Here is a 15,089-nt window from a genome sequence, read left to right on the forward strand (position 1 = left end):
TTTGACTGTAAATTAATATATTCTTTATGAACAATTAATATAAAAGCAAAGACATTTTCTATCAAAGTTTACTAGAAGAAAGTGGTTTCTGGAAACATGTATCTAGACATAAGTGTGTTGAATCCCTTGATATTACAAAACACCATTGGAATGTGTAATATGTTAATCAAATACATAATTATGACATGTAGAACATTTAGGGCCCACATTCATTTTTGAACCACAAAACAAGTGCACAGGCAGGAATCTTATCAGTATAATGAAATCATAACCACTCTAACCTCATTAACACAGGTTATTGCAAGAGGGATTAATAAACATTCATGACACTTTCAGTGCTGTTGGCACCCTTGACAGTACAAGGTAAATTCAGCACTGTTAAACACTGGATCTGGAAGTCCTAACTAGCCCAACGTACATGTTCTCAGACCCCAGACTGGTAGTTCCAGACTGCTATCTCCCCATTGTCACTGCAGGAGACAAGGAGCCCAGCCTCCTTGGGGTGCCATGCGATACAGTTGACATCCTGGGTGTGGGCCTTGGGTACATGGGCAGACAGGGAGAAAGCAGGCTGGTCTGGGTCAGCCGTCTCATCCTCCTTAAACACACGTACTCCGTCATCACCACATGCAGTCGCCAGGGCACCCGTCAGTGGACACCTGAGAACAACCAAAGAGTACTAACTTGGTGAATCTGGCTGCATTTTTAAATATGTAAATTCATTCAAATATAACCTACCTTCCAAAAGTTGGGGCCACTTAGAAATGTCCTTGTTTTCCATGCAAAATGAATAGGAAATAGTCAAGATGTTGACAAGGTTATAAATAATGATTTTTAATTGAAATAATAATTGTGTCCTTCAAACTTTGCTTTCGTTCAAAGAATCCTCCATTTGCAGCAATTACAGCCTTGCAGACCTTCAGCATTCTAGTTGTCAATTTGTTGAGGTAATCTGAAGAAATGTCACCCCATGCTTCCTGAAGCACCTCCCACAAGTTGGATTGGCTTGATGGGCGTACCATACGGTCAAGCTGATCCCACAGCAGCTCAATAGGGTTGAGATCCGGTGACTGTGCTGGCCAATCCATTATAGACTGAATACCAGCTGACTGCTTCTTCCCTAAATAGTTCTTGCATAGTTTGGAGCTGTGCTTTGGGTCATTGTCCTGTTGTAGGAGGAAATTGGCTCCAATTAAGCACCGTCCACAGGGTATGGCATGGCGTTGCAAAATGGAGTGATAGCATTCATTCTTCAAGATCCATTTTACCCTGTAAAAATCTCCCACTTTACCACCCCCAAAGCACTCCCAGACCATCACATAGCCTCCACCATGCTTGACAGATGGCGTCAAGTTCTGCATCTCACGAATGTTCTTTGTGATCCGAACACCTCAAATTTAGATTCGTCTGTCCATAACACTTTTTTCCAATCTTCCTCTGTCCAGTGTCTGTTCTTTTGCCCATCTTAATTTTTTCTTTTTATTGGCCAGTCTGAGATATGGCTTTTTCTTTGCAACTGCCTAGAAGGCATCCCGGAGTTGCATCTTCACTGTTTACGTTGAGACTGGTGTTTTGTGGGTACTATTTAATGAAGCTGCCAGTCGAGGACTTGTGACTAGACACTAATGTACTTGTCCTCTTGCTCAGTTGTGCAACAGGGCCTCCCACTCTTTCTATTCTTGTTTGGGCCAGTTTGCGCTGTTCTGTGAAGGGAGTAGTACACAACGTTGTACGAGATCTTCAGTTTCTTTGCAGTTTCTTTGCAATTTCTCACATAGAATAGCCTTCATTTCTCAGATCAAGAATAGACTGACGAGTTTCAGAAGAAAGTGGTTTGTTTCTGGCCATTTTGAGCCTGTAATTGAACTCACAAATGCTGATGCTCCAGATACTCAACTAGTCTAAAGAAGGCCAGTTGTATTTCTTCTTTAAAATCAGGACAACAGTTTTCAACTGTGCTAACATAATTGAAATAGGGTTTTCTAATGATCGATTAGCTATTTAAAACGATCAACTTGGATTAGCTAACACAATGTGCCATTGGAACACAGGAGTGATGGTTGCTGATAAGGGGCCTTATGTAGATATTCTTAAAAAAAAAAAAAAAAAAAAAAAAAAAAAAAAAATTATATATATATATATATCTGCTGTTTCCAGCTACAATAGTCATTTACAACATAAACAATGTTGACACTGTATTTCTGATCAATTTGATGTTATTTTAATGGCCAAAAAATGCTTTTCTTTCAAACAAACATTTCGACGTGACCCCAAACTTTTGGACGTTAGTGTATATTTCTATAAAGAGGACTCTCACCATGCAATATCATACACTGTCCGTCCATGAAACCCTGAAAGGGTACAAACACATTTCCAAGCCGCGTCGGTGCCTTCTGTAAAAAGAAATATAAAAAAATCTGTTGTTTTTCCTTACCTTCCTTTTCCCCAAACCATCTATACATCTATGGAGCATTGTGTGCATCTTTCTCACCCTGCCCACCTTCAGGCTGACATTCTTTCCAGATCTTCACAGTACAGTCATCACTGCAGGAGGCCAGTCTCTGGCCACTTGGGTCAAAGGTCAAACCCCAGACAGTGGAGGTGTGTCCTTCCAGGGTCGCCCTGCACTCCCAGTCATCATCCTCTTCTTTATAGACACACACATTGTTGTCGTAGCTACATGAGGCGAGGAGCTGCGTAGAGAACATCACTTAGCTTTAATGGGGGGAGACAGTGAATGCAGAGTACAGAATAGTGAAACGATTAGTCCAGAGAAGCCTTGCAATGGGGTGTCATGAGATTATATAACATTGCTCTTAGTACAAGGAGTGAAACAGCATATGAAATAGGCAGTACCTCCTGTGTTGGGTGCCAGACAACATGCTTGACATCCTGTGTATGAGAGTTTACCACACTCACACACTCATACTCATTCTCCTCATCCACTGAGAAGGAAAGAGATGGTGAGAGACTATTCAAAACTACATGCAGAGAAACAGTTGAATGTTAATACTTGTTTCATGTGATAGGAATGAAATTAGTTAACCTTCCCAGATCCAGACGCTCTTGTCTCTACTACATGTGGCCAGCAAGTTACCGGATGGGGCCCAGGCCACACATTTGACCTCATTCTCATGTCCTTCCAAAACAGTCAAGCACTGAAAGAAACAGAGACAGTGTGATGCTCTCAACTAGGGCCATGTCTTACCATCATCACCATAAATGCATATGCTGTTCACAGTTGCAAGTCCCCTCACCTCAAAATCATCATTCTTCTTTTTCCAGATGCAGGTTGTGGCATCAAAGCTGGCTGAGGCCAGGTAGTTCCCACATGGGGACCATGCCACCTTTCTGACTGTTCTCTGGTGTCCATCCTGGAGCACGGTCTTGCATTCCCAAGAGTCACCTACACAGATAATCAAATGGGGGTAATTTTTTCCAGTAGTGTGCTACTGCAATTTGGGGCGGTCCGGCATGTGGGCATTCCTGCATCCCCCCGAGCATCCCATTGGTTCCTGCATGAAACACCGGCGACACCGTGTGCTAACTACACTGACCAATATAAACGCAACGTAAAAAGTGTTGTTTCATGAGATGAAATAAAATATCCCAGAAATGTTCCATATGCACAAAAAGTGTATTTCTCTCAAATTATGTGCACAAATGTTTACATCCCTGTTAATGATTATTTCTCCTCTGCCGAGATAATCCATCCACCTGACAGGTGTGGCATATCAAGAAGCTGTATAAACATCATGATCACTACACAGGTGCATCTTGTGCTGGGCACAAAAACGGGTCACTAAAATGTGCAGTTTTGTCACACAATGCCACAGACGTCTCAAGTTTTAAGAGAGCATGCAATTTTCATGCTGACTGCAGGAATGTTCACCAGAACGGTTTCCAGAGAATGTAATGTTCATGTATCTACCGTAAGCCACCCCCAACATAATTTTAGAGAATTTGGCAGTACGACCAACACTTGCAAACCAAGTGTAGCCACGCAGGCCCAGGACCTCCACATACAGCTTCTTCACCCAGCTTCCCTGAGAAACTGTGTCAGTGAAGCTCATCTGCACGCTCGTCGTCCTCACCATGGTCTTGACCTGTCTGTAATCCGGCATCATAAGCGACTTCAGTGGGCAAATGCTAATTTTTAATGGCCACCGGGCAGATGGCAGACGTATAGCATCGTGTGGGCGAGCGGTTTGCTGATGTCAACGTTGTTAACAAAGTGCCCCTTGGTGGCAGTGGGGTTATGGTATGGGAAGGTATAAGCTACGTACAACAAACACAATTGCATTTTATCGATGGCAATTTGAAAGCACAAAGATACCGTGATGAAATTGTGAGGCCCATTGTCGTGCCATTCATCCGCCGCCATCACCTCATGTTTTCACATAATAATGCACAGCTCCATGTCACAAGGATCTGTACACAATTCCTGGAAGCTGAAAATGTCCCAATTCTTCCATGGCCTGCATACTCACCAGACATGTGAGTTGAGCATGTTTGGGATGCTCTGGTTCGACAGCAACTCCGCACCGTCATTGAAGAGGAGTGGGACAACATTCCACAGGCCACTAAAAGCCTGATCAACTCTATGTGAAGGTGATGCGTAGCGCTACATGAGACAAATGGTGCTCACACAAGACACTGACTGGTTTTCTGATCTATGCCCTTGCCTTTTTTTTAGGGTATCTGTATTCCCAGTCATGTGAAATCCATAGATTAGGGCCCAGTGAAGTTATTTCAATTGACTAATTTCTTTATATGAACTGTAACTCTGTGAAATATTTGAAATTGTTGCATGTTGCATTTATATTTTTGTTCAGTGTAGTTTGCTAGTTAGCGACACAGTGTGCACAGCAAGCTACACCTAACAAAATTATAAACACAACATCAAATCAAAATAAAATTTTATTTGTCACATACACATGGTTAGCAGATGTTAACGCGAGTGTAGCGAAATGCTTGTGCTTCTAGTTTAGACAATGCAGTAATATCCAACGAGTAATCTAACCTAACAATTTCACAACAATTAGCTTATACACACAAGTGTAAAGGAATGAATAAGAATATGTACATGAAAAATATATGAATCAGTGATGGTATAGAACGGCATAGGCAAGATGCAGTAGATGGTATAGCGTACAGTATATACATATGAGATGAGTAATGTAGGGTATGTAAACATTATATGAAGTGGCATTGTTTAAAGTGGCTAGTGATACATTTCTTACATCAATTTTTCCATTATTAAAGTGGCTGGAGTTGAGTCAGTATGTTGGCAGCAGCCACTCAATGTTAGTGATGGGGTTTTCTAGGGTTTTGCCAGCCCTGGTTGCGCAATCGATATGCTGATAGTATTTAGGGAGCCTTGTTTTCAAAGACTTTACCGAGTTACAGTTCATATAAGGAAATCACTCAATTGAAATAAATGAATAGGGCAGACTGGAGGTTAGTGTACTAGCTAGCTTGATAGTTAGCGACACCGTGTGCCAGCTAGATTGCTAGCACACTGTCGCTCCATGTGCTAGCTGGCCTGCTAGTTAACTAGCACACGGTGACACTCCCATCTGCTGTGTACCGGAGTCTTCCTAAGGACTAGATGGCTAAACTAGCAGACTGTCCACTGGCGTACGGCTAGCTAGATAACGTTGTCGCCACCGATCCTACTTATGATGGTTTATCAGTGGCTGGCATACAACATTATTGTGCATTAATGCCACCTACTGTACTGGAGGGCATTGGCTTCCCGCCTGTAACCTAACTTAAAACTAGAAAATGTAACTTTTTGAGCGACCAGACCAAATTCACATTGAAAGAACTATATTTCTTTCTCATTGAAATCAAGTCTAAGAAGCGGTAGATCTGTTAAATGTGCTTAAGTTTCCCGTGCTTAAGTTTCACTTTTGCATCTTTTACTTTAGGTTTTGTAGACCAGCTTCAAGCAGTTGAAAATACAATATATATGTGGCTATGGAAAACATTTCAAAAGTTTAGATGGTACAATGACTCTACACAATGACTGCTTGTTTTGTCACAAACTTAAATTAGGCGAACAATCAGAATTGTAGCAACCAGGAAATGGCGGAGCGATTTCTGCAATGTGGATCTTTAAAAACCAATATAAATATATAGAGGTGCCCGCAGATGCAGAAATGCCCACATACAGGAACTCCCCCTTCTAATTTTTTGTTTGTTTCCGCGGGCACATACTGCTGTCAAGGTTCATTTCACAGCGGATTTGTCATATTTACCTTCCCTTCCCCATATCCGAATGGTTCGGTCACCACCGCATGATGCCAGCAATGTGCCTTTGGGGTTCCATGCAACATACCAACAGCGGGAATCTGGATGCGCATTGAATTTCTGTAGAAGGGCCAAAGTGTCGTTCATTGCTAGCAAGCTGCTATATAGCTAGTGACTTGTTATTTGCAACTGATAATGCTTCTCCCAAAACAGCAAGCTAGTCGTAGCTATGCAAACGTCATACACACATAAATAAGGAAGACAGCTAATATCCACTTCAAATACGAGGTTTTTATATGGTATTTGTAAATTAATTTCGCAACTAAAGTTTTACCGAAAATACTCAAACCTCAACTTCCTACTTTCTCTTCCTCTCCGTAGGTAAGTGCTGCCAATTTAAAGTCCATTCGGCTCATTACCGCCGCCATCAGTACACGATGATCATTGCATGTTTTTTGGACACGTTGTACCAAATGGCCAAATTGTAGCTGCATAATATCCCAGTAGGTGGCGGTAATAACAACAAATGTACCTTGGTCTGGTGTAAACGTTAAATCTAAAGAGAAGAAGTGATGATGAACAAGGAAACAATTTTACAGGAAGATAGTTAGCTACCTTTTGTTTTTAGCGTAATATCGTTAGTATAAGTCCTCCTTTGGGCGTTTTAGATTGCTTGAACAGTTTGTGAGTATCATGTCTTCAGATTTGATATAGTATGGGTGTCAGTTCACGTTACTATTTGTTTGAAGTAAATCAACTAGGATTTTAGACTGCTAGCTAGCTTCTGCTGCTAACAGGCCTACGTCGAGGTCTGAGGTTTGTAGCTAGCTAGACTGAAAATTATTGGTCAATTTGTTTTGTTGTTGAGTAATTTTGCTAAGAGTTTGCGCATTGTGAATAGACTTAAACCTATTTATTTGACACATTGTTACCAGTTGACCTACACGAACGTTGTCGGTTTTAGTTAAGTTAGCTGATAATTTCACAGACAGAAGGACGCTTTGTCAAAACAAAAGCTGTCTGTCATTTGAAGACTGACTTAGCATAGCTATAAATCAGGCACTGACTCCTGGTTGACGACCAAGTGTGGATTGGATGACAATGTATGCACCACCGGGTACCACTGTCCCCGGAAGCCGAAGAAGGAGAGGAGGTACCGCACTGCCCAAGCAGCCAGAGCGAAGCCTGGCATCTGCCCTCCCCGGAGCACTGTCCATCACGGCTCTATGTACGGCCTTGGCCGAACCAGCTTGGGTCCGAGTTCATGGAGGGACGTGTCCCAAGCAGGAGCTTGGAGTGGCTGATGTCCTGGGATACATTGACCCAAAACTCCTGGAGGGTAAGTAAATGATTTTGCCAACGGTGACTCAAAGCACCTACTACCTGTGGTTTGTGTTAACTATCACCAACTTCTTCTTCAGATTATTGTGTGAACTCCCAGACCATCTTGCTGCTAAGGGTCATTGCTGCCTTCTGCTTCCTGGGTATCCTATGCAGCCTGATAGCTTTCCTTTTGGATGTCTTTGGGCCCAAGCACCCTGCCCTCAAGATCACCCGCAGATACGCATTTGCCCACATTCTCACAGGTATGAATGGGTTTGGGCCGTGGACAAGAGAGGAAATTATCTATTCAGCTGAAGTGTGAAAACGATTTCAAGGCAAAGTATAAACTAGTGCAGGTATGGCAATATTTTTCCCATGGCAAAAATGAAAACACAAAGCAGACCAAACTCTTTGGTCCTTTAAAAACCTGCTGTATGTAAATAGTGTGTGCTATAGCTTGGAAATAAATACATGTGACTCTGGATGACATATTGATGTTTGTTTCCAAAGTTAGGGCTGTTTTGCTAAATAAGCTCAAAATAAATTGTTTTGTTTCCTTGCCACGATACTTTGTTTCCTTTCCATGAGTATCACAATACTGGCCCTAGTAGAAACAATGGAAATCAAATAATCCCTTTCCTTTTTCCCCTGCCTGATTTTTTTTTTTTTTTTTTTTTTTTTTATGGTTTTAGTGCTGCAGTGTGCCACAGTAATCGGGTTCTGCTACTGGGCCTCAGAGCTCATCTTGTCGCTACAGCAGCAGCACAAGAAGTACCACGGATCACTCATCTACGTCACGTTTGCCATTAGCTTCTACCTGGTGGCGGGGGCTGGCGGAGCCTCCATTCTGGCCACAGCTGCCAACCTGCTGCGCCACTACCCCACAGAGGAGGAGGAGCAGGCTCTAGAGCTTCTCTCGGAGATGGAGGAGAGCAGTGAAACATATCCTGCCGATTATGACATTGCCAACCAGTTCCAGCCGCCTCCTGCATACACGCCTTAATGTAGCCAGCCCGGCCACTTCTTTCTCTTACATCCATGCTTCTCTATGAGCATGTCTATTGGCCTTGTCTCAAACACCTACAGATATGTGATCCAAAAACTGTACCCAATGGATATTCTCTGCAAATACTCTGCTTTCTATAATCAACATTAACACAAATGGACACACTTGTTTCTTGATTGTGGGTGCATGAAAGCTTCTTTTTACGGTGGCAGAAATTCAATACTTGATTCGTATTTTCACCACTGAAGCTTGGCTTTTAGGAATTTGCATGTATATGGCATTAAGGACTTGACCCTTACATGTAAAGCAAGAGAAACGGGTAATATATGGGGCGTTATTTTAAGAACTGTTGTACTGTTTGGGTCTACACCTGGTTTATTGAATGATCAGATGTGGCGTGAGACTCAACTTAGTGTTTGACAGTGTTTTAAGTCATGGCTTGACAAAGGTCAAGTTCGGAAGTTTGGGCTTTCCACAGTGTGGCAGTAGTATTGGGCATTGGTTTGAAGTGTTAAATGACCGCTTAACATCAATAATTTGAGTGAACTTGGTGACTTGATGACCTGCCATGTGATTATAATTGGACATTTTATCAGTTAAACCTGAAAGGCACCAAGGTTAAACATACACTGAATTTTAGACATTTATTTCTCAATTGAAATGGACCATTATTTATTAACTGTCTCCCTGGTGTGGTAACTTCTTTTTTTTACGTGAATGCAAGGCACTGTTTTGCATTTTTTTTAGTCTTAACAGTTGTGCAGTTCTGAACTTGGAAGTCAATAGGTTTTCCATATTAAGTAAGATTGGTTCGTCACAGTAGTAGTAAAAAAAAGTTATTTTACATAAACATGGCCAGTGATTGAGGCCCAAATTGTTATGAAAGTAATTAATGGAAAGCCATGAGAAATGTAAAGTTTCTCATGGTTTTGCAATGTACGTTATTCACATTTTTCTTATGTTGGACAAATAGAGGAACATTATTTTCTCTTTTTAACAACTGGCAAACAGGGTAGCATGCCATTGTAGATGTAGACTCATCCTCTGTCCACAATGCATTGGTCATTTCATAAATTCAATCATTTCACTCAAATGTATCCAACTGAATGACAACTTTTATTTGTACTTTGTGATTACTTAACTTGAGTTATGTGTGTTGTCTGTGCATGAGTTCTTCCCCCTGATCCTCAGGATTGTGAGAATCTTTTTGGAATCTTTTGGGATGGAATACTTCACACAAGTAATCTCAATTTGTGTTAGGATTCAGCCTTTTTTTCATGTGATTAATAATCTAGTTGTACAAGTGATTTGTTGCTCTATTGTTTATTTTGATATTGTTTCTTTTATTTTAGCCTTTCTGCTTTGATTTCATAAGTGTGTAGAAATGTTAAGTAAAATATTGTGGACAGTTTATATATAAAGCTGGTCATATTCTAAATAAAAATAAATGTCCAATTTTGTTTTAACTAATTGCATTCAATCTTAGAACTAAAGATGAAGAGATTCATTCCAAAACACTATATATGCAGTTTCAGATATGTTGGAAAATTAGCATTTTTTGGTTTAAAGAACTTATGAAAGAGATTGGGGAAAAATCTACACCATATAATCATGGCATGGAATTGTTAAATGGCAGTTTTCAAACAAATACATATCACTAAATGGTTTCATATTTTTTTGCAAAATGATATATGTCCGCCTCCCTCTGCGAGAAAAAATAAGTGCTGCAAGGTTTTACACAGTCAAATGTTTTAATTAAGAACTATGCAATTGAATAATACAGTAATACAGTAATATGAGATCTGTATTTAAAATATACAAGATATGAACATTCCATTCCAACTAAACAATGGATCTAAGCTATAGTGTTTTGCAACAAAAAACAATTTTTAATACACACATCTGAACTCAGTGTTGTGGAAACTACTCTGAAGAAAGAGTTTACCAAGCTACCAATTACTTCATACAGGAAGAAGTTAAGCTACACTAAAGCTACTCTTAAGAAAAATAGTTTACTTAACTAAATTTTTGAATTTTTTTTCACTACTTCCAAACTTCTTTGGTAAAAAATGTATCTAAATCTGAAATGTCATAGAGTACAAATTGCAAGAACAGATCACTGTAGTCAGATGTTAACAATATGTGATTTTGCCTGTTAAAGATGCAATATGCAGAAATCGCTATGCCATTTCCTGGTTGCTAAAATTAGCCTCATTTCAGTTTTTGTGACAAAACAAGCATAGTGTAGTGTTGAAATAGCGCACATAGAACAGATCTAATGCTTCTTAGACTTGCTTTCAATGAGAGCGATATCTACAATTCAATTCAAAGTGAATTTGCTCGGTTCGCAAAAAAAGTTACATATTGCAGCTTTAAACACAAAGTGAGAATTAAGCTCACAAAAAGTGTTTCACGTGAGAATTAGGCAGGTCTGAAGAAAGAAAATTCTTATCTACCGTACACCCATATTTAGTTCCAGTAGTTAGCTATACCTCTACTTGGCAAAAAAAGTATCCTAAATAACTACTGAAAATACTACCAAAATTTGAATTTAGTTCCAACTACCACCACGCTACTGCAAAATGTAATTAAATTACTAGTTGAACTACACGTAGTTTACCACTGCCCAATAATGTCTAAAATCTATGAATTTAAAATCTGAGAAGAGTAAGATTTATAAGACACATAAAGGTAGCTAGCTACCCATAAGCATTTATTTCTGATGAAAAAAACACTTTAAAAATGGACCTATATGATGTTTTGGAAATAAACCATTACAGTGGAGGCTGCTGAGGGGAGATTGGCTCATAATAATAGCTTGGATGGAGTAGAATGGATGGAGTGGAGTGAATGGTATCAAACCCATGAAAACCATGTTTTTGATACCATTCCATTTACTCCATTCCAGCCATTATTATGAGCCATTCTCCCCTTAGCAGCCTCCACTGCTATTCAAATGTAGGCTGCACACAATATTTATGCAATCATGTGTGGATGTCTTGAACCATGTGTGGTCTACAATATAATTAGGATTTAGAATACTAGAATGGACATGAACCTTCTTATGATGGGATAAAGGTCAGGGAGTTGGTCAAACATGGTTTGTCTGTGCTGTGATAAGATATTGTGTAAAATAATGAATTTGAAGAATGTATCTGCACTGTATGTTTGTTAGCTAGCTATCCAGACAGTTTTAGAGGAATGATTCCATAAATGTTTCACATTAACTGCCAATATGCCAGCATTCCATTCAAACAATGCAGTCACAGCAATAGATTGGCTGAAATCAGTTGATCAGTTGATAGGACTTGGACAAGTTGTCGATGCAACAAGTACTGCTATTTGGTGCATTCGTAAATTCACTCAGGAGTGTCAGAGAGCACTCAGAGTGCGCTCTGGGCGTTCGTAAATTGAGAGCGTTGTCAGATTGTCCTTTTGTAAATTCAGAGTGTTTGACTCTCGGAGCGTTTTGCTCTCGGAGTGTTTAGAGCTCAACCTGGAAGCTCTGGCCGAGGAGTAGGGTTGATTCGAGCGTTCTGACCTCACAACTGCAGTCAAGCACCCAAGCTAACTGGCTAAAGCTAGCTAGCTTGTTAGCTACTTCTAGACATAAATGAGAGAACACCTCACTCTAACCATTTTACTTGCCCTAGCAGAGCTGGTTAGGCTGTTTTCATGGTATCCAGAGCGTTGGTGACTGTAACTGTGCTGCTGGCAACAATTTAATTAAGCTTTTTTGCCGATGTTTACTGACACGGGCCAAATTCAACCGGTGTTGAGCGTTGGTAAATTAATCAATTATTCTGCGCTCTGGAACACTCAGAAGAGAGTCCGAGCGAATTTCCGAACGCACCCATTGTATTATATAATAGCGTACACAGTTTTCCAAGAAAACAAAAATGCAGACATTTATGGTCTGTTTACATATATTTTATAGGAGATTTATACAGAAAATGTGTATGAAACCCATTTAAACTGTATTTATAATTAGATGACAATATTTTAGGTTGACAATAATTACATTACACAATTTTTTATATAATGCCTTACTTTTATGTTCCTGCATAAATAAAATCAAGGTTATGCCTCTACTGCCATTTATTCCAATTAGACTGGTTTGGAGTTCTCATTGACCAATATGGCTGTCATTTTAACTCCATTCTGGAACTTTTAGGGATTATGACAAAACCCCTCTAGTAATTTAACAGGATCTACGCTGACTGTCGGTCGCTATGGTAACGACTGTTTCGTTGAAGGGAGGCAAAATTGAGACATCAGGAAGTAAGTCGAGCAGTGCGGAGTCGTCTTTTGAAGCTGAAATGTTTAAGATAAGAGAAATGTTAGCATAAACAGCCTAATCAGGACCTATTGGCCTATCTGAAAAGTTACGTATTTTTTCATGATCGTGGTCCTCTGCCATGTGTGGCTCTTGGTGCTATGAATTTAGGCTACCATGCTGCTAAGAGATATGTAGCCTAATTTTACCCAGTGGTGAGCTTGGACTGAAATAGGTGCTGGTACTTGTTTAATTTGGGCCGGTACTTTTTATATTTAGGTGAACGAACTCTGCAATACTTTTAAGCTAATATTCTATAAGAAGTGCACTAACTCATGCAGTAGACAATTTTAGGTACCGGTAGTTTACTACATTCCGGTGAGCTCCTGTCCAAGTCAAGCACTGATTTTACCATTTTAAAATGGCAAACATTGTTAGCCATATTCATATATAGTGTTAAGTGGTACGTTAGCTAATAGTCAGGCGTGTTGTATTTTCTACTATCATGTCAAAAAATAGCAGTCCGGAACATGCCCCACTGGTCCCATGTCAGATTGTCCCCGACAATTACCACGTGACTGGCCACCGAATCCTCCACAATTGATGGACAGAGAAAGTTTCACTTTTCAATGCACCATGGATTCTGACATTAGACGAGTGGCATCATTGAAGAAGGATTTTTTATTCCTACAAAAACAGCACAGAGAAACACTGAGGAAACTGCATGAGGAAATCGAAGAATTAAAACGTGAAAATAAAGGTATAAAGTTAAATGCATCATGAGTATCCTAGTAGGCTACTGTATTATTAAATAGTCTTGTAACAGCCCTAATAATTGATTTATTCAATTTGCAGAACTGCACTATCAGTCGATAATGGAGCCACAACAATCTGAAGGTATGAGTGATATTTTCTTCTGTATTTTTTTTCCTCCCACACCATCATGCTATTGGGGAATAAATTGTACATGTCCCTCCCTATTGAAATGTATTCTTATACCCCCCCCCCCCCCCCCTTTCCTCTTGTGGTTTAGTATCTCCAAAATACAGATCTCAAACACAACAGCCCAGCTACATAGAGCAGACCAGCCATCCTCTGCATGGTCTGTCATCTCCATTAGCAAATCTAAGGTAATCATCACACTTAACACCTATATAATATCTTTCTTTAAAATATTTTTAATAATATAAGACTTTGGTGGAAGTGTTGATTGAACATTCTCTTTATTTTCCTGCACACTCACATGCAGAGTGGATACAGCAAGCACATCTCATCTTTTAAGATCAGATTTAAATGCAAAATCAAAAAGGGGGTTGATCACATCCTTGCTTCCCCTGCGGATTGATGGTGGTCCATCTCACTCCCCCTATGCCCCCACCCTGCAGGAGTGTGAGGTCATCATCAGACAGCTCTGTAAAAACAACAACTTGCAGTCCCAGGAGGTAGGCTACAGAGAGGACCCTACTGTATCATGTTCTGCTCTCATTCCATGTCAGAATGTAAGAACACCATGTCACATTTAATCTCAGAATGTTAAAACTCTCTTCTCTCAACTTGTGTTTCAGCTGCTACGCGTGAAGGCCATCCTCAAAGACATAATAGTCAACAACAAGAAAATGTCCCAAGAGGCTTACACACTGACCAAGGCCTACCTCTCTGATGCAGACAGGTGAAATAGTCTACACAATTTATCAAAATGTTTGGAAAAACTCATCCCTAAAATAGTCTTCATATTGAATAATTTATTTCAGAGACAAAGACATTGGAATGTTTCCAAAACTAACTCTCAAGTCGCTGCCAAAAAAACGGTAAGTCAGTCATGCTATTTATAGTGTTATTGAATGTGCTCCATGATATTACTTAAAATAAGAATATTATTTTTGCCTTCTGAAGGCCCCCAGCCCCGATTGGCATGAGAGAAAGAGTAATCTTGCCAGCCATCAAACAGAGCCTAAACTCCAGAATAGCAGAGAGGCAGAAGAAGGCACAAGCTGTGCTGAGATCCCGTCTGAGAAGAGTGGTGCAGTAGGACACAGCATTATCATCACAAATTATGCATCCCTCAGTTTTGAACCAAGTGTGTTGGCTGTGAATAAAGTAAAGATGTAAAGTCTGTGAATGATACACTCTTGAGTTCCATCTCACTAACTGTGACCAATAAAATGAACATGAGTGTAAACTGGATAGTTCAGGACCCTGTTCGATACTTCAATGTCAAATAATAATGTC

At 40.1% G+C, this 15,089-nt stretch overlaps 3 protein-coding genes across 4 annotated transcripts; 2 read left to right on the forward strand and 1 right to left on the reverse strand.

The window, feature by feature from the left end:
* Nucleotides 1-6,636, reverse strand: LOC129853512 (probable cytosolic iron-sulfur protein assembly protein ciao1-B). 2 transcript variants are annotated; one of them, XM_055919639.1, is made up of 7 exons: nucleotides 6,264-6,636; nucleotides 3,258-3,406; nucleotides 3,047-3,158; nucleotides 2,857-2,945; nucleotides 2,501-2,693; nucleotides 2,318-2,393; nucleotides 1-659 (listed from the first exon to the last, which is right to left on the reverse strand). In XM_055919639.1, the coding sequence occupies exons 1-7, from the start codon at nucleotides 6,400-6,402 to the stop codon at nucleotides 425-427; spliced, it is 993 nt and encodes a 330-aa protein (XP_055775614.1). In that variant the 5' UTR covers nucleotides 6,403-6,636; the 3' UTR covers nucleotides 1-424. The 2 variants fall into 2 exon arrangements, with proteins under 2 accessions (XP_055775614.1, XP_055775612.1); XM_055919637.1 differs by having other exon boundaries at nucleotides 2,492-2,693.
* A 49-nt stretch (nucleotides 6,637-6,685) lies between these two features.
* Nucleotides 6,686-10,039, forward strand: LOC129853513 (transmembrane protein 127-like). Its single transcript, XM_055919640.1, has 3 exons — nucleotides 6,686-7,594; nucleotides 7,677-7,841; nucleotides 8,271-10,039. The coding sequence occupies exons 1-3, from the start codon at nucleotides 7,351-7,353 to the stop codon at nucleotides 8,579-8,581; spliced, it is 720 nt and encodes a 239-aa protein (XP_055775615.1). The 5' UTR covers nucleotides 6,686-7,350; the 3' UTR covers nucleotides 8,582-10,039.
* Nucleotides 10,040-12,802: 2,763 nt separating this feature from the next.
* LOC129853515 (coiled-coil domain-containing protein 74A-like) lies at nucleotides 12,803-15,067 on the forward strand. The gene is made up of 7 exons (XM_055919642.1): nucleotides 12,803-13,620; nucleotides 13,716-13,757; nucleotides 13,894-13,990; nucleotides 14,110-14,302; nucleotides 14,426-14,529; nucleotides 14,612-14,668; nucleotides 14,754-15,067. Exons 1-7 carry the CDS (start codon nucleotides 13,407-13,409, stop codon nucleotides 14,887-14,889), a joined length of 843 nt encoding a protein of 280 aa, XP_055775617.1. The 5' UTR covers nucleotides 12,803-13,406; the 3' UTR covers nucleotides 14,890-15,067.
* The last annotated feature ends 22 nt before the right edge of the window (nucleotides 15,068-15,089 follow it).

Source organism: Salvelinus fontinalis, chromosome 4 (assembly GCF_029448725.1).
Source record: "Salvelinus fontinalis isolate EN_2023a chromosome 4, ASM2944872v1, whole genome shotgun sequence".
Taxonomy (NCBI): domain Eukaryota; kingdom Metazoa; phylum Chordata; class Actinopteri; order Salmoniformes; family Salmonidae; genus Salvelinus; species Salvelinus fontinalis.

What these genes read in the sequence shown, in the direction of transcription:
- LOC129853512 (XM_055919637.1), bottom strand. Translation starts at nt 6,402, where the DNA reads ATGAACGACACTTTGGCCCTTCTACAGAAATTCAATGCGCATCCAGAT. An exon ending in TCTGGCACCCAACACAGGAG is followed by an intron (nt 2,694 to 2,856) that starts GTACTGCCTATT and finishes TTCTCTACGCAG; the next exon opens with CTCCTCGCCTCATGTAGCTA. An exon ending in ACAGTGTATGATATTGCATG is followed by an intron (nt 660 to 2,317) that starts GTGAGAGTCCTC and finishes GGTTGTTCTCAG; the next exon opens with GTGTCCACTGACGGGTGCCC.
- LOC129853513 (XM_055919640.1), top strand. Translation starts at nt 7,351, where the DNA reads ATGACAATGTATGCACCACCGGGTACCACTGTCCCCGGAAGCCGAAGA. An exon ending in TGACCCAAAACTCCTGGAGG is followed by an intron (nt 7,595 to 7,676) that starts GTAAGTAAATGA and finishes CTTCTTCTTCAG; the next exon opens with ATTATTGTGTGAACTCCCAG. An exon ending in ATTTGCCCACATTCTCACAG is followed by an intron (nt 7,842 to 8,270) that starts GTATGAATGGGT and finishes TTATGGTTTTAG; the next exon opens with TGCTGCAGTGTGCCACAGTA.
- LOC129853515 (XM_055919642.1), top strand. Translation starts at nt 13,407, where the DNA reads ATGTCAGATTGTCCCCGACAATTACCACGTGACTGGCCACCGAATCCT. An exon ending in ATTAAAACGTGAAAATAAAG is followed by an intron (nt 13,621 to 13,715) that starts GTATAAAGTTAA and finishes TTCAATTTGCAG; the next exon opens with AACTGCACTATCAGTCGATA. An exon ending in GGAGCCACAACAATCTGAAG is followed by an intron (nt 13,758 to 13,893) that starts GTATGAGTGATA and finishes CTTGTGGTTTAG; the next exon opens with TATCTCCAAAATACAGATCT.